This window comes from Anopheles ziemanni, chromosome 3 (assembly GCF_943734765.1).
Source record: "Anopheles ziemanni chromosome 3, idAnoZiCoDA_A2_x.2, whole genome shotgun sequence".
Taxonomy (NCBI): domain Eukaryota; kingdom Metazoa; phylum Arthropoda; class Insecta; order Diptera; family Culicidae; genus Anopheles; species Anopheles ziemanni.
Window position 1 is genome coordinate 13,420,063 of NC_080706.1, and position 17,885 is coordinate 13,437,947.

Genomic DNA, 17,885 nt, shown 5'->3' on the forward strand with positions numbered 1-17,885 from the left:
TTCCTCTCGTTGCAAATATTACCAAATATAAGTTTTGCGAAGGTATTTTATCATTTAAAAAAGATAAACCAATCCGAATGTACGAATTGGGAAAAAAATTGTTTACAGCAGGGTTGATCATCCACCTTGACGGCAAACTTCAGCTGATGTTATTGTATCAAAACAATTCGTGTGGTAAAGCTGCTTTTCGCGATCATGTCCATCAAGCTGGACTACAGAAGCAATTTACGAGGCATAAGAAAATGCCCACGATGCGAAACGTTCAACGGGAATCGGGCTACAAGGTGCAAAAATCGATCCTGCCAGCAAAAGTTGCGCGATGATACCATTCGCGATAGAAAGGTGCTCCCAACGCAACCGGCAAGTGCTGTGCAGCTGCTTCCAAATTATGCCCATTTGTACAGCGTTCACCTTCGAACGGGTGTCCGATATTTTATCAAAAAAGACACCCAACCGGATGGAACGATCACTGTGGCATCGATTACATCGGGATTGGCCAGTATCAGCATTCAATCAGACGAGAAAGAATTGATCAAACAACATGTAAGTGGTTGCAAAACTATTGCCAGTACTTTACCTCTTAAACGGGCTACAGTGGATATGCTACTAATCCCCGAGGAGGAAAAACGAATCCTTTGGGAAAAGGAAACGCTATGTAACGTGCCATTGGTGCAACGCCTGGGGAATGACCTTTTCGCTGTGGGTCGTTTGCAATCTTCGTTCGGCTTGCGTCACGTAGCAGCACAGAAGAAGAATCTAAAATATACCCAGTTCCACTGCGACTGTCGATCGGATGGGCACCAGCACAAGACGTCTCCTGATGCCTGTTGGCATATACTGGCAGTTGTTGCTGGCCTGATGAGCGCCGCAGAGAATCCCGATGATCGATGGCTACCATTGCTTAGGCAGTTTGTAGGACAAGAGCCAGTACCCGTACCATCGGATCACGATCTCCGTTGCACCTACGAAGCGGTTCCCCCAGTAGAAGCACACATATTGAACGATCAGCTTCCAGTTGTGGGTCAAAGTGTTGAAATGATCGATTGCATTCTCAACCCAACGATGATGGAATTGTTCAGCGATGATGTCGACGTACAACCCGGCTTGATTTCACTCGACTCCCTGATGGACATGCCGACCGACGGACCGGTATTCGAACTGGCGATTGGGGATACGATGATCGACCCACCGGCGACCGAGCGGTGCAGCCCGGACGTGATAACGGCCAATGCGGAAAGCCTGCAATTAATGGACTGCCAGATCGAGCTGATGGATGAGTTTGATCTCACCGACCGCATCGATTTCTGTCCGTCGGACATTGAGTGCGACGAAAGTATGCTGCTTCCTGCCGGTGTATTCGATAATCTGTCCACGGAGGTCGAACCAAAGGAAGGGAAAAAAGAAAAGCTGATCGAAGTTACGGCAAAAAAGGCGGCCCTTCGCCAAGGTGGCCGCGTGGAAAAGGAAAAACTAACGCGCGGTAGCTACAACGTCCGCAAGCTGATGAAAGCACTGGAATCGAACGGGATTATATTCAATCGTCTGCAACGCCACCGGAGTAGTGAACCAGACGAAACTTCCAGGAAAACTACATCCGTTCCGGCGTACGAGGCAACGCTTTGCCATCTATCGTTCACCCACTGGCTGGAGTCTGTAATCGAGCAACTGAATGCAATCATCGATTACAACACGAACGGCAAACCAGAGGCACAAACGTTTCGTATTCACGAAGATTTCTTCCGCTGCCTTCGGGCTCGTTTCTCCGTTGGACATCGTTTGCGCCAACCAGAGAAAACGTCGTCCCCGGAGGAGGGTCCTGAATTAACCGCTGGGGCAACCGAGCAACACACACAGCTGTTCCGATTCACTCACCACAAAAGCCTGTTGCATGTGTTTCGTACCGATCGGATAGCGCTTGCCTTCGAGAAAAATTTCGCACGTTCCGCCGACGAACGTTTCGTCGAGATGGATCCACCGGAAGATATGCCGGAAACTAAAGGTCGACCGGTACGCGCACAGTGCTATAGTACATACATCAAAATAGGCCGGTACAAACACGAACCAGACCCGGAGCGGGTGTATAATTTTTCCCTCGAATGGATCGGAGGTGTTCTACCGCGCAGCGGTTTCGGTGATCTGCGAATATCGTTCGAGTACGGCCACCGGATGAACAATCAGTACGTGCCGCCTCCGGGTGAAAAGTTATGAAGCGCACCTAAATTGTGATAAAACACCAATTATCCTTCGGGATTTTAAAATAAAATAATCGACAACCACTCGTTTACATAACATCTAACGTGGGGCAGTTTATTTCTATTAAAAAGAAGCCTGTTCCCCTTTCCAGGGCCTACTTTACATTGTCTCAAATACACCTTTGCTCACGTAAAAAGAACTAATAGGAGAGCTTCCAAGCGTCGTTTTTGGAGAGATACAAAAAGAAAAGCTGGGCAGTATGTTGTTGTATTCCTCGCAAAATGAATAACAAAAAAACCATAATTGATTTATGAAAACAATTTTTCCATCGCTTGTCACGTTGTTGAAATGGAATGTTTGTTGAATATTAAGACAATTTTCGATAAAGTAAAAAAGGATAAAACAATAGAAAATCTAATGCATTGCGCGTACAACTTGTAACAAAAGTCGCTCAGATGCCATCGTTGGTCACAGCCTTATGGGAATCGGGGGAGAGGCGGAAATCACGGGAGCTAGAGTTCCGCGTTCGGCTGAAGCCGAAACAGGATCGTTTCGGTCAGCAGCCGTCGCCAGTCGTCCCGATAGGACGACCGATTAGCCGCCCGGTACAGCTTACACTTAGCCGAACCGCTGATGTCCGAATAGAGGAAGTAGTACGTCGAAGCGACCAGCAACTCCTGGTTGTAGTTCTTCAGCGACCACTCGAACACGTTCAGCACGCAGTCGTCGTTCAGGAGCGTCTTGACGATGTTTAGCACGGACCGTTCCACGGCCGGCAGGAGATACTTCTGTGCGAGACTGAGCGCGTCCAGACTCGCCTCGATCACCTTCGGCGGAGGTGCCATGCCGGTCAGCTTGTTGACCGTTTGCAGCCGAATGAGGTAGAAAAAGTATCGCAACCCATCGGCGCTGATCGGCTCGCGCAGGTGCACCTCGTTGTTGACCGACTCGATGAAATGGTCCGCCTCGAACATTCGCCGGAACACCTCGCTTCCTTCCATGAGCAGCGCTTTGCTGACGAGCACCAGCTCTTCCGGTCCGGCCGGAGTGCTTCGCACCCGAAACGTGACCCGCTCGTCCGCGCTGGCAGGCGATTCATCGCAGATCGTGAGCGTGTTGTCGAATTCTTTCGCCTCGAGCTTCTCGCTTGGCGTTCCGGTGTCCTCTTCCTCGCCGTAGATGGACAAATTCTGTGCCAGCTGCGTTATCGCTGAACAGGCAATGCCACGCAGGCGCACCTGCTGCTCGTCCGGCGATGCCGAACAAGTTGCACCGCCCACCTCGTCCAGGATAAAGTCTATCACCGTTTCGAGCACCTTCATGTCGAAGAGCAGCTTATGTAGTAGGCGCGTGTCCCGCACGACGAACAGCACTATGATCGAAACGCGCAGCTTCAGATCCCGCTCACCCGTTCGCAGTATGTGCGCAATCTCCCCCTGTCCGTAGCCTGTCTCGCCGACCGAACCGAAAAGCGTCATCAGGTCGTTACAGGCCGTTCGCATCTCATCGCAACTCCAACAGCGTGCACCATGCGCCGGGTATGGCAGTTTCATCTCGTGCAACCGAAACACAAAGTCCTGCTTCAGCAAGGGCAGAAAGTGCTTGACATGCTTCAAAATATTGGCCAGCGTTTGAAACGCACGACCGCGCGGTTTCTTCGCGTGTTTGCAAATCTTCAGCAACGTCTCGAGCGTGCTCGTTTGGACAAACTCCACCGCGGGGAAAGACTTCGACACCGACCAGAGCAACGTCAACGTCGGCTGCATCGGATACTTTTCGAACGTTTTGGCGGTGGCGATTTCCAGCTCAATCTTGAACATTTCATTATCATCGATACAAACGTCCGACGTTCCGCACCTGGACGGTCGCAGCCCGGAGCTTACCGATTCCTCCTCCAGCAGTTCCCGCTCCTCGACCGTATCCAGCCACTTGGCGTTGGAACTGTCCTCGATAAGATAGGAAACGATGTCGAAGTCTTTCATTTCTTCCGTCCCGTCCAGCCCATCGCCCTCGTCCTCTTCGTTTCCCTCTCCGGCAAAGGGAAGATCGCCGCCAGCATCGATCTGATTTGCCGGTGGTCTCGTTCGCTCCGCCGTTGTATCGCCGCGCGTGTCATCCTCCTGCTCGTGGTCGCTACAGACTGGGGAGTAGATTTCCGTATCGTCCTCGAACGCTTCGTCCCGTGGTGGACTTGATTCGACACTTGTCGCTGGGCTTCGGACTGTACCGTAGCTGGTACTGGCGTACCCACTGCTCCCACTGTCCGGAGATTCCGGTGCGGAGCAGTAAGGATCGAGCTTGGACAGTTTCGCTGCCCGATGTTGATGTTGTTGATGCTGCTGGTACCCGTTGCCACTTTTGTAGTGGAACAAAAGATCGCTACGTCGCATCTTCCCGGCCTTGGCTGAATTTGATCGGCGCTTGCTGAATACACTGGGGTTGCTTTGCTGTTTGTCTTGTTCGTCGTGCCGTATATGGGTCACCTCCTTCTCGTCAATGATTCCGTTTAAGATTCGAACTAGAAAGCTCACCAGGCCGTTGCTCAGAAGGATTTCGTTGCTAAGACTGTCGAATCGGTACTGGTACAGTGCGTATAGTATCATCGCCTGTTCGCGCTTTTCGTGCGATTGTTTGGCAATCTTCATAAATGCCTGCAGGGCACCGCTCCTTCGAATGTGCCCCCGATTACAGGCTTCCTTGGTGAGCAAGCACATCATGTTGATACAGTATCGCTTCTCCGACTCATCTACAAATAAAAAAGAAAACCCAACAATCAGCACATAAGTTCCCATAGCAACTCTCCCGACTTCGTCCCTACTTACCTAAACTGGCGTACATTATCAAATCGGCAGCCATTTTTATCACACCGCACGCCGTCAATCGATCAATTGCATCCGGGTTAGCGGCCAAATTTGAAACCACCTTCAACGAGAGCGCCCGGAAGGGACTCGTTTCTCCGCAAAGGTACACCAGACAGTCCAGCCCCGTTCCGGTTCCGCCGTAGATTTCCTCCACCACCTGCAGCATCACCGTGGTGGTGATCATCTGTAGACACTTCAGTACGCTCTCGAACAGTTTGATCGTTTCGTCCGACTCGGGCAGCCTGAAATCGGGCCGATCCTTCCAGCGGTAGTTCTGTATCACCTGATAGCCGACGATATCGCACAGCTGGCTGTGTTCCATGTTGCGTACGATGTTATTAAACTTCTCCTTCGTCACCATCCGGTCCGGTGCGTGCCAGTGCTTCAGCACAACCTTTTCCTCCTCGTCCTTACCGCTGCTGCCAGGTGGGCTGCCACCCGACGATCGTTCGCTGCTCAGTAATGGATCCGCATCGGATTCGATCTGGGCGTAACGTATAAGAATTTGGACAATTTTTCCAATACACCCCTGCTCCATCAGGGTCATCCGGAGCGATTTTTCACGCCAAAGCTGTCGGATCGCACGGATCACCATTATCAGCACAGCCATGTTATCCGACTCGGTTAGAATCGAGCTGAGCGCATACGCCGTGTTCCCATTGTCACGCGCAATCTTGTAGCTGATCGGTTCATGCTGGGCCAGGTTGCCCAGCAGCCGGCACCCCCGACACTGGATGCTGGGATTCGGAATGTTGGAAATGATCGAAATCAACGGACTCAGTATACCGTAATCGAATGCCTGCAACGAAAAAAAAAGTCAAGAATCGAATCGATTAGTCAAAACGCTGCTCTCGCTATCTCGCTCACTGCGCACTGTCTCCTTTGCACACCAACTGCGCTCCTCAACACCCATCACACCACCCCCTCCAGGGGAAGTGTGGAAAAACTGTTTTCTCGTAGAAACGCACCTGTTTGCAGCATTCCTTCCGTGTGCAGCAGTTTCCCAGGATGCTCAGGACCACTTCGATGACCTTTTCGTAGGGTTTGCTGAGCAGGCCGACCAGCACCTTGATTCCATCGGTCGTCGACAGCAATCGTATACCCCCTTCCGACGTCACAAAGTGCGTGCGGATGGTGACCAGATTGCGGTAGATAACGTTCTTGTCGTTCGATTTTTGTATGCTGCCCAGCAAACTGACCAACTTGGCTTCCTCCATCACGCAGCAGAACGTAATTTCGCAAGTCTGAGCATTCAATAAAACACTATTTTCCAGGCACCAACGATGTGCTCGCGACTTTTTTTCTTCTGAAATGTCAAAACCCCACCCTGGAGCTTACGATACCGAACAATAGAGTGCGTCGCAGTATACTGCGATCTAGCGAAGACACACACCCGATTGGTTGTCTACAAGCTTTAGCTTTTTATCTGGTTTTTTATGTAATTTTTCTAATTGCTTTAAAGTTTGCAAAAGAACATATTTGGTCATCAGCATCGAACATCTCACACTTTCTTCATTTATCATAAAGGTTTATTGTTTTACTTTTTGTCTGCCACACACTCACATAGTCATTATCCTTGTAACGATCACGTATATTTCCATAGCTAAAAGTTCACGAATGTTCAGGGGCTTGTGTTTTCGCTTGCTTCTCGGATTCCACCGGTTCCCTTCCCTTCCCAAAGGAAAGAGCGTGCGCGTACGCGCGGGGCACACTTCCCCGTTGGGGGTACTGTGGGGATTCTTCCTTCATGCGCAATCCGCCAGTGTTATGTCGTACTCTAATTGCATCTTGATTCTAGTTCGTTTACCTAATTGTCACCCGGGTGCACTTCGAATTCAAGTGGTGCAAATCTATTTTCCCGTCTCTATCGGAACTGTCCAAAGCTACAAACGGGCTGCGTTGTGGGTGGTTTTTGCAAAATTTCGCGAAGAGCGAAACCCAGTGGCTCGAGTTGAGAGTAACAGAATGAATGGATTTTGTTAATAAGACTGTTAAATCTAACGCTCCGAACTTTCTTCTGTAAGATGAAAAAAAAACAATACGCAAATTCCCGCATCCAATCCGTTAATAAGCTTTAAAAAAAAGTTCGCATCACAGTACTAACGCCACAGTCCAAGAGAATTGAGACATCTTCTGCTTTGCAAACCTTTTACACACAAGGGACGCCAGGCCAGTTACTTCTTTTAGCAGGCTGCCTAAGAAGTACGACCAAGCCGACGAGATAAAAAAATTATAATATTCCACTAATGTTGCTTCTGCTCTCTATGAGATATAATTGTTTTTTTTTTCTTTAATATATATGTTTATGTATAATGTTCGATAGAATTATCAATAAGGGCATTACTATTCCTACAGATTTTCGTCCTCTGCCGCGTCGGTTACCCTTTTTTTGCTCCCCCCGCTTCGAGCCCTCTCACCATCACCTTTATCGTTAGCTGATCCTCTTGAATTAACTCTCTTGTCCTAGCTGTGCAACGATTGTAATTTCATGTTGTTTCGATACTGGATGACAATTGTTTCTTCCCTTCATGCGTTGCTTTTGTGACATTTCACATTCTTCCATCGCCTTCGGGAATCGTATATCGATACCAATGCAGCCCCCCATTGGGAAGCAATATGCCATTCCGACGTAGATGAATGTTGATTATATTTATTTTCACTGTTTTTTCTTCTTATCAACATGTTGCAATATGTGCCTAAAAGCGAAGCATAACTCTTCCACCTTGTGACTGTCCTGATTAAATTACTGCCAAACGCGTTCCATTGATGAATGCTTTGTCAAATGTTGTTACGCAATGCGATTTCGCCAAAGCAACTGGGTTGTAATGTTTTTTTTTTTCTCTCTCTCCTTAGTATTTCATTTTAGAGCTCCGTGTGTATGTGTTGCGTGTATAACAAAATCGAATCAAAATAATATCCAATGGCTAAATTTATGTTTGCAGCCTCTGATAGTTGCCGTCACCGTTTTCTCCAACACACATCCGACAGAGAAGAATTTTATCAAAAGTTCCCGTAGAGCAGCTGTACGTCACTCCTGAAACTGTAGTTTACCATTTACACGCTAGTGTGGGGAAATGAACAAGCGCTGGGAAATACGCCAACAAACACCTTAACCCGCGAACGGTTTACGACGGACACACGTTTTTTCTGGACATTTTGCATTTTGCGCACTATTTCCTCCTCTATTTTGATCAGCTTACACAGCACACACGCGCACCAATTAGTAAACAGCTCGTCTGATCTTGTCTGCCACGGTTACCATTGCTAAAGGTCGATCTTTTTCATCTGGGAAGTATTTTGTCTATCGTCGCACGATCGTTAGCGATGCTTACTTGATTGCTGCTACTGTCGCTTAGGCTGCTTTTGCTGCTGTCGCTGTTGCTGGAACTGCAGCTACTGTTGCTAGTACTGTTGCTGGCGCCGCATACGTCAATGTGGTCGCTTATGTGGACTGTGTCAGAAGAAGGGGGGCGGTCAATTTTACTAGTTCGATAATATTAGCAGTTGCAGTTGTCCCCGCTTCGTTGCCGGTTGGTCGGAGTCAGGGTGATCTGGTCTGGGAAGTTAAAATCGTCAACCTGGAAAAAACAAACACGAATGCCGACAGTTAGTTTGGTGTTTTTGTTTTGTTTATCTCAACCTCTGCGCGCGTACCTCCGTTTCTTGGGCTATTGCGTTTTTGGCGATAGTTTGGAACGCCAGATCGACATTGATGCCTTCCTTGGCCGAAGTTTCAAAGTATGGTATGTCGTTCTTCGACGTGCACCACTGCTGGGCACGCTTCGTAGAAACCTACGAATGTGGGTCAAGGAGGGGGAGGAAGCAATCGTGATTAGATAAACAAATCTCCCTTCGCCTAGCTGCGTGTTCATGTGTTTACTTACAGCACGATTTTCCAGATCCACTTTGTTGCCCAGCACAAGGAACGGGAAGTGTTCCGGGTCGCGCGGGCTAGCCTGTATTAAGAACTCATCGCGCCAGGACTCGAGATTTTTGAACGTGTTCGGTGCAGTCGTGTCGTACACTAGCACACAGCAATCCGCCCCACGATAGAAGGCTACACCGAGCGATTGGAATCGTTCCTGGCCGGCAGTGTCCCAAATCTGGCGAAAGGGAAATAGTGCAAATTGGTGATCGAACAACGAACCTCCGCTACACACTCCGTCAGGGACATACCTGCATCGTCACAACCCGCTCATCGATCACCACTTCCTTCGTCAGGAAGTCGGCACCGATCGTTGCCTTGTATTGGTTCGAGAAACGCTTGTTTACGTACTGGTTCATGAGCGACGTCTTTCCAACGCTGCTGTCGCCGAGGACGATCACTTTCAGCAGCGCCTTTTTCCTGGTGGCCATCTTCGACGGGTTGCTTGAATTGTTTTCTGTTTTAATACAAATTAGTTTTCCTTTGTCCCTCGGCTTTGGGCGTGCAGTTGTGGGTTAATCTGTAAGTAGGACAATGCAAACACAGGCAAAACAAAATATGTAAATCAATACTGATTGCGGCGAAACACGTGAAAGACGCCGTGTAAGCGATTTGCTCTGAAACAGCGATGAGCAATTGCATGTCAATCGGGGGGAAAAAAGTGGTGCATACAACGGTGCTACTGTCACCAATGGCAAACGGATGCACTGATAAGAAGGCCCCACAGGACAGTGCTTGGATAGCACTAAGATATGGAATATTTCTTGGAAGCCCCATTTAAATTTTAAGCACGTGGTTCTATTTAAGTTTTAACCATCAAGACGACGTGGCACGTACTTTTTTTTTAACATGACGCCCATTATCATCGTCCCATTCCAATGTATGGTTCACGTTTCGGTTTGTAAAGATTACGATTACAAGTTCGTTCTTCGTCTATTTTAAACGCATTCCCGTGGCTCATAATGGCGCTCTCTTCCGCCGGGAAGCGAAAAAAGTAAAAAAAAGATTCATGTAACAATTGACTGAAAGAATCTGTTACTCATAAGAACGGATGATCATGACCAGGGGTTGAAAAAAGGCAAACCGAAACGAGACGCCCTTTACCCTCGGCCTAAGTTTGTGATAATTGGTTATCAGTGAATCATTCCCTGCAGGCTACCAATACTCGAGTGCATTCATCGTCATCCGGGTCGGATCGTTCTCTCCGTCGTCCCAAAAACCTCATCAAAACGGCGCAGTCTAGGTCCATTGAACCGATCGTGGTGGCGAAGAATTTATGGTGTATATTGAATGAAATGCATCATGCTGGTTTTTACATGCCCGCTGGAAGGAAAAAATCTTATTAACCGATAACGGCCCTTCCCTGCAGTACCTTACGTTCCCCCTCGTTTTCATACTGATTTATCGACACCGCCAACTCGGACCACCGTCGTAGAATCAAGTGTGACGATATGTCAACAATTTGTATTCGCTAAACAACTTGGTCGTCATAAAATGGAAAAGTGGAATGATTCACTCGCAACACGACCGCTCGCTGAACTTAGCAACACACAAAGTAAATGGCTGCTACCAGTTCAAGGATTAACAGCCACACAACAAAGAGTGCAATTTGCTAGCGAGACACAGATATTGGCAACGGACGATGGCACGGGTTTCTTGGATAGATAAAGACGTAGAAACCAAATTCACAAGGACGCCAATGCGCACTTTGCGATTGATTATGCTTTTTCCGCACATTGGAGAGAGGGTCAGCACAGATGATTGCCACTTGTTTCACTTGGCGAGCGAGGATGGTTTTTGTTTTTGTTTTCCCTCGGCCAAGCTGTTCTAGCAGGTTCCATATTGCAACGCACGCGGAAGGGACACGACGGTACGAAGTGCGATGCGCCGATGTCGGGAAACCATATTATGGCAGGTGACATACTACTGTGGGACACTTTACGTCATCATTCGCAGGTATGATGATATGCACGATTTGCTTTGTTTCACTAGCCTCTGGTAGCCATCATGTAGCAATCATGCTTCCAAAGAATGATCACCGAAGTCTACATGCGAAGCGTAGAATTTCCTGCCAACATGGACCGAATATTCGCGCAACGTTTTAAACAAAACGCAATTTACCGTTTCTGGTCAATTAGCACACAAACACACGGACACGCACTTGAGGGTTTACTTGCGAAAAGCAGCAACCAAAATGTCCATGACCCGCACGGATCGCTTACACGAGTGTCTCGTACAGCAAGAAGTAACTAAATCCAGCCAACGATACGGCAGACAAGACACACAGGGAAAAAAATTAAAACCATTAGCTACGCGGGGCGACGACGTAGAAGACGATGGCCACCACTGTGTTTCGCTTATCTCTGCTTCACCGCGCCCGTCCACCCAGCGACACGGGGGACGTAATGGTGCTTTCGATTTTCCGAAACCGTGCACGAGAATCCAAAATCCGGAAGGCGTTCCGTCGATGGCGATAAGTGTTTACTCGCGACGGGCAACAGCAGACAAAAGAATTTCACGCCATTACTGCACAGAACGCTTGAATCATCGTACCCCTATTGACGTGTATGTGTGTTTTGAAAGTGCAAAACGCTCTTCCTTCACTTAATAGGCACCACCTTTTTACGAACAACCAAATGCAAGCTTTGCTCCGTTACACCGTTTTCGCCAAAAGATACCTACACTCGCTGTGCAGTGGAATTGCGTATTGACTTTCGTTTCCGCTTCTGGTAGAAGCCTTTGTTTTCTTTCCGCTGGAACGCAGCTACAATTATTTAGGGAGTTACGATTAGTGTTGGCAGAATCGGAATTCGGTAGATTCGAAGATCGATCACTATACGGACGCTAAAAGATTGGATCCCATTTGACGGATTCGGATCAGATTTGATTCGCTTGGGATTTGATTTGTTTTGGGGCTCGAATCAGATTTGATTGTGTGTTTCTCATTTCTGTATATTTTTAAAGAGAACAAGAAATGACTAGCATGTTATTTGGATTTCTGGTAAAATCCTAAATCCGGACGAACCTCAAAAACGGATCCGAGTCCCAGACCGAAGTCCCAGACCGGACTCGAATCCCTACTGCGATTCGACTGTTTCATCACTAGATTTGTCGACAAATGACGTTCGGATTGCACCAAGGTTAATGAAGTACAAGGTGCAATACACAATATTTTGTGTACTCTTTGCGTCACTTGCGATCAACTGACAAATGTCATGTTTCTGATTCGATAAGTCAAACTGTTCAACATTACCGTACCTTTGGCACGGAATAACCTGACTTTAAAAATAAAAGACGTTAAACCTGGAAGGCTCAACTTACAGGGATTTTAAGATGATATTACAACAGCAGCAGCATTTTTTCTAACAGCAGTGCATGATATTCCTACTGCATCTGTTGATTTTATAACGCGATCATGTTTATTATAACTTTGACAGTTGAAATCAGAATCGTAGCAGTTGATATTAAAATCCTGGTACAGCAGCTTGAGCGGAGTACGCAACTAGCATAGGTCCCATCGCTGCATAAGAAAGTGCAGGCTAAAATCGATTAGTTCCACAATTTCCGTTTTGTTTCACTATCCTCCAAGTTTTTATTGCTTGGACGGAAAAGGAGTGACATTTAAAAAAAACTAAAACATTTTTATTTAGTTATCAAAGTATGATCATATGATTTACTTGGATTTGCGAAAAGGCCATGAAAGCAAAATAAGAAATTTGAGAAAACAAAGTCAAATGGATTACTTTTTGGAGCATTTAAAACGAACGAATCCGATCCCACATTGAGCAGCAGTTAAAAGTCATAAATTATCATAAGAGAATGGAAATTATTTCCTGAGCCGCATATTTCGCTGCCATGTAGGGATGGTGCGTTGATGCGAAAAAATCATTTTCTCAAGACAATACAATGGTTGGCTTGAAGGAAACCTCGGGAACCGGGTGAACCAATCCTTCTCCGGACTTTCGGGCGATAAGTTTCTAATCCTATCTGCGCACAATTGGGCAGTTGAGAAAATCCAGCAAAATCTTATTAAATGTAGCTACGTCCCATTCGCGGCATCGAATGGCCCGTCCCGTCGAGTCGGGGTAACCGGTTGAGGTAGGCACCTTTCTAGCCGATACCTTCACAGGGCCCTTTCGCATATGCCATCGCACCGTGTGTCAGTGTCCTGTTGACGGCCGACAATGCTGCCTTTTAATCTACTTTCCCTAATTGCATTAAAAATTCCAAGATGAAGCGTAAAATCGACAAACATTGTCGAAAGGTGTCGGCACCGAACGCATCGGGGTAGAAAGGATACCCAGCCTTTGTTGCCCGCCGGTCGGCAACGGGGAGAAAATGGCCAGTGAAAAAAGGACCACAGTCCGGAGGGTGCGGTTTGCGATAGGGGATAAGACAATAAGAGGATATAATCGGTCGGATCCTCCCACCGAGTGGCTTCCGTCCGGGGTGTTGCCTGTTCGCTGGGCTTTTGGGGAAAGCACGTCACCGACACGAATCCTGGGTGACAATCTTGCGCACAGCGTGACACATGGCGGAGCAGTTTTTCCCCGCTCGGTGCACGATTGGGCGCGTCGGAGGATGTAAAACGATTATGATAATTGTACGGTGCGGCAATAGACTCATCATCATTGTGGTTTTACACTCGGGGAAAGCGGTGGCGTGGATTTTCCCGGGCCGGGTCGATCACGAAGTATACGACCGCTTACGGGGTTTTTTATTGCCAAAATTAAGGACATTCGTTGGGAAAACTGGCAGGGTGATTGTTCAAAGCATAACCGATTTTAAATATGGTAGAATCTTTTGATTAACATGCTAAGCCTTTGGTGCACATCATGTTTTAACATCAGGACAGGGTAAACTGTAATGAGGTATAGGGTTTTTAAAGGTTTAAGATGTTGCCTGTTTATTGGGTAGGTAATATGTTTAATTTATGTCATGCATAAGCCATCAATGAGAATAAAATGTAATTGTGGATGTGTGTTAAAATTGATCGCATTCAGCATTAGGAACAGAAAAAAAAAGTTTATAAAGACATTGACTATTACCAGCATGACTTCTGTTTCTTAAAACGGTTCCAAGACTTAATAACATGCTCCTATTCAACACCCTCTTCAAGGACACCCATCAAACGAAAGAGGATACGCTATCGAAAGGAAACGAGCAGAAGCTAAAGAAGGCTGAGAAATGATTGTCAGATCCACCCAGATTCGGGGTGGAAAAACAGAATGGTCACAAGAGGCTCGCCCAGGGATCGAGCATAACCGATTACGATGGGATTGGAAATGCATTCCACACACCAACACACATTCGACTACATTCTGCCAACATGTAACAGAGCGGCTGCAACGAGGGAAAGCGGTGGTGCAACGGGGCGGGCAAACTTTCGGCAGGTTTCTTCCCACGGCATCCGAAAGGCGACGAGGCCGCCCGTTTCCTTCGCAACCTGACAAAAGTTAATTTACTTCGGTCCATTATTCGCAAACACACGCTCGCTATTTTAACGTTATGCCATCGAGTGGTCTATTATTGGCCTCGGGGAAACGACCATGCCGACGCAGCAGGATGGCCGTTGCATAGACAACGCACCCCCGGGGATCGTCCAGTCCGGGTTTCTGGGTCAGTTTTCGTCGCTTTTCGGCCACAGCTTTTCAGCCGGTCGATAATGAGCAAGTAATTAAGTGCAACAGGAATGCTTCGGCATTTGCTTGAGTGTGTGTGTGTGTGTGCTGCTCAGTTTCAATTGACTTTTGACGGCCGGTGGTGCGGATACCGTTTTTCCCATCGATTATGTTGCATTGTGCTTTGATTTCAGGCGGACGGCATTTGGCCTGTCGTCGAACGTCCATCGCCGAGCGGCAGTTAATTTCTGCAACAGCTACACGTGGACGGCCAACATGTTTGCAAGTCCATCGCGAAGGAAACATAAGGGGAGAGAAAGAGACAGGGACGATACTTTCGCGCACAATATCGGCCTTAATTAGGTTAAATTGTGTGTGGATGGCCCGCGGTCGTGTTCGGCAGGTAATCAACGATGACGACGATCGACAGGATAGGACGCCAGGCACGCCGAGCTGTGATGATGACGGCAATGATCGATCGGTGGATCGATTTTCGGCCGAGCGACCGGTAGCCAGCCGAAAACGGGCTCGTCCTGGTTCCGGGGGTATATGCAATCCATCATAGCCCTACCGGGCGTCCAGCCGGAAACCGGCCGGAGAAGCAACGGCCAAAGTGAAATGCGTTGATGTGTCTCGTTAATTAAAGCGAGTACCAAAAACAAGTCATATACTGTCAGAATGCCCTTCCCCGTTCATCGCTCGCGTTCCCTGCACTTGGGAAATGGTAACAACGGGGGACAGAAACGTCAACAGGCGCGGACGGATCGGCCACCGATCCGGGTTCAGGGGCAGGCATTAGCCGGAGGATTCGAATGGCGGCCGAAACCGAAAAGCCCCTAAAGATGATGACGATTGCACGATTAGCGTTGGCGCACGAACCTTCGCCCAAATGGACGGAACACGAAGGCAAAGGAAAAGAAAAGTAAAACACAGTTCTCCCGGGAACAGAACCGAGCGAGAACTGTATGATTATCACTTGTATATTACGTATAATCTCGCATACTTTATAACGTATAATTATGTTGTTTGTGCTGGATGAAGGATGGATGCTGAAAACGGCGTACGCATTTATGAAAACTTTTCGGCCCATTCGGAATGTTGGCGTTAGAAGCGAGAAATGATGGATAAATTGAACGAGATTTTGGCTCGGAGGAAACTTCTGGTTCTTGTTTACCGTCCAACCGAACAGTGGGAATTCTAAGGTTAGTAAAAACAACAAGAATATTATAGAATTGCCTAACAAATCAGATGAAAATATATCAATTTTATAGATAGATTAGAAATGAGAATAATTGTTCAAAATTTAAATTTATTTGTCTTTTGCGGTTCAATTCAACAGTCCAAAATCCAAATTGGAAATATAAGTTGGAAATCAAAATCCTGCAACACCATATGAAGGACTTAGTGTCTGAAGAAAGAATGTCAAAGAATTATTAATTGTTACAAAGTAAAAAAGCTATTCAAATCAATGGGTAACGTTGGTTTTTTGGCATGCATGCAATGCTGCACAATAATCTCTTTCAGTGTGTAATTTTTGTAGTCTTTTAAACGCCTCTTTTTTACATTTACAGATAAAAACTGGGTCTTTATGAAGAATTTAATATCAAAACAATAAAATAAATAAACTTCTAAAATCTCGTTAATGTGTTGCTATTCAATAAAATAAGCTTTAGAATTTTTATTTTAATTTTCATCTTTCATTTTTCATTAACCAATCTGTATCTGCATCAGAAAACAGGAGATAATTTTTAAAAGTCTAAGATTTGAAAAATCTTATATGATAAAACGAAAATACTGACAGGATAAAATAATTTGTGTACTTCGAATGTGATCTTTCACATAAAAGATACAGATAAAAAAAATTGATTCAGAATAATTGGTTTTCTCGAAGAACAAGTAATGATAAATATTTATTCATTCAAATATGTCCAGCTTCTCGCACACCGTGTTCCAACAGCGCTGCGTGTCAAACAATGAACATACTTTGAGGAAGAGTTCACGTGTGCGGCACTGTGCAGTTTTAAACTGTACCAGCACCACACAGTTTCCTTTAGAATTGCAAGAGAAACCAACCTAACCAAAGTCGAAATCCACGGTGTACTTTTGGAGGACGGCGTTTGAGGCATCGAAAGGAAAACGAAACCCAAAGGGGCCCGCAGGCCTTATCGGTTGCCCTGTTTTCCACCGGGTCCACCCAGGACGAAAAGTGCCGTCGTGCCTCAACAAGTGATTTCTGTTGGTTGTTCAATTTTCGAAAAATTTGTTCAACAACTCCCCACAGCTCCGCATCCTTCGGCTCAACGGAACAGTTTCGTTGAAACGATTTGACGGTTTTTTTCTACTGCTGCACCCTTCCTTTCGCCTCCTGGCGTCCTCTTTCCACGGCGCAAATTATAAACAAGTGTGGATAATGAAGGAAAATAAGCTCAAATAGTTTTTCCTTCCCCACCACCGCCGATCCCTTCCCCACCGGCCACCACCGTTTGGCAGCGTCGGATCGCGTTTTCTGCGCGTTGTTGGAAAAGAGCATCCTTTTTTTTCTTTCTGCGCCGCGGAATGCGCGTTAGGGAGCGAACCTACCAGCGAAGGGAAAAATACAAGCGCACGTAAGCGAACGAGCGGCCTGCACAAATCTTTCCACCACCGAATGCGAGTGTCGATGATTAGAGATACTTAAAAAAGTGGTGCGTGTTGGTAATCGCTTTTTGCGTACTTGACGATAATCGGGCATCAGCAAAATGAGATCTCGTTTAGGAGTGCTGGAGGCGCAAAAACATTCCCCTCCCCGCCGTTGGAAGAACTCTTTTCCGCCCCTCGACCCGGCCTGCGGGGCAGCGCCATTGCGACATGCTCGCGGCATTGGTTGGGATGGATGGTTTCTTTACACTGCCAAATTGAACGGTAGCCCGTTTAAGCGGCCCATCATTCGCCAGGCTCGTTTGCTGATGAAATGCTCTTTTAAACGCACAAAACGGTGTTCACCATTTTCTCGCAACCACTCTCCTCGCCGCTGCCTTTTCATTTCGACAAACACACGCACAAACACGCCTCTCTGCTGTTTTGTCCTACCCCCGGAAGGCCCTTGATGGCGAAACTCCCCACTCCTCGTGACGGTGTCGATCGGTACTAATGACTTCAAAGTGCATTTCGCGAGCTGTCGTGTGAGTGCACGGTGAGCATTGGTGTTGGCCGGCTGGTGATTATGGTGCTGAGGTGAGGGAACAAGAGGGAAAAAATCGGGAAAAGAGAAAATGCTATGCGTACCAATAAATAAATGTTTCAAAA

General features: G+C 47.0%; 3 protein-coding genes across 3 annotated transcripts; 1 reads left to right on the forward strand and 2 right to left on the reverse strand.

Moving 5' to 3' along the window:
* The first annotated feature begins 195 nt into the window (after positions 1–195).
* LOC131284117 (uncharacterized protein C2orf42 homolog) lies at positions 196–2,544 on the forward strand. The gene has a single exon (XM_058312971.1). It carries the CDS (start codon positions 196–198, stop codon positions 2,206–2,208), a length of 2,013 nt encoding a protein of 670 aa, XP_058168954.1. The 3' UTR covers positions 2,209–2,544.
* On the reverse strand, positions 2,287–6,356 carry LOC131288895 (uncharacterized). Its single transcript, XM_058318075.1, has 3 exons — positions 6,023–6,356; positions 5,016–5,853; positions 2,287–4,939 (listed from the first exon to the last, which is right to left on the reverse strand). Exons 1-3 carry the CDS (start codon positions 6,269–6,271, stop codon positions 2,706–2,708), a joined length of 3,321 nt encoding a protein of 1,106 aa, XP_058174058.1. The 5' UTR covers positions 6,272–6,356; the 3' UTR covers positions 2,287–2,705.
* Positions 6,357–7,970: 1,614 nt separating this feature from the next.
* On the reverse strand, positions 7,971–9,493 carry LOC131289291 (ras-related protein Rab-7a). Its single transcript, XM_058318517.1, has 4 exons — positions 9,231–9,493; positions 8,939–9,157; positions 8,709–8,846; positions 7,971–8,632 (listed from the first exon to the last, which is right to left on the reverse strand). Exons 1-4 carry the CDS (start codon positions 9,408–9,410, stop codon positions 8,552–8,554), a joined length of 618 nt encoding a protein of 205 aa, XP_058174500.1. The 5' UTR covers positions 9,411–9,493; the 3' UTR covers positions 7,971–8,551.
* Positions 9,494–17,885: the final 8,392 nt, after the last annotated feature.

What these genes read in the sequence shown, in the direction of transcription:
- LOC131284117 (XM_058312971.1), top strand. Translation starts at nt 196, where the DNA reads ATGTCCATCAAGCTGGACTACAGAAGCAATTTACGAGGCATAAGAAAA.
- LOC131288895 (XM_058318075.1), bottom strand. Translation starts at nt 6,271, where the DNA reads ATGGAGGAAGCCAAGTTGGTCAGTTTGCTGGGCAGCATACAAAAATCG. An exon ending in GGAAGGAATGCTGCAAACAG is followed by an intron (nt 5,854 to 6,022) that starts GTGCGTTTCTAC and finishes TTTTCGTTGCAG; the next exon opens with GCATTCGATTACGGTATACT. An exon ending in GATAATGTACGCCAGTTTAG is followed by an intron (nt 4,940 to 5,015) that starts GTAAGTAGGGAC and finishes TTTTATTTGTAG; the next exon opens with ATGAGTCGGAGAAGCGATAC.
- LOC131289291 (XM_058318517.1), bottom strand. Translation starts at nt 9,410, where the DNA reads ATGGCCACCAGGAAAAAGGCGCTGCTGAAAGTGATCGTCCTCGGCGAC. An exon ending in TGGATCTGGAAAATCGTGCT is followed by an intron (nt 8,847 to 8,938) that starts GTAAGTAAACAC and finishes CCACATTCGTAG; the next exon opens with GTTTCTACGAAGCGTGCCCA. An exon ending in CAATAGCCCAAGAAACGGAG is followed by an intron (nt 8,633 to 8,708) that starts GTACGCGCGCAG and finishes TGTTTTTTCCAG; the next exon opens with GTTGACGATTTTAACTTCCC.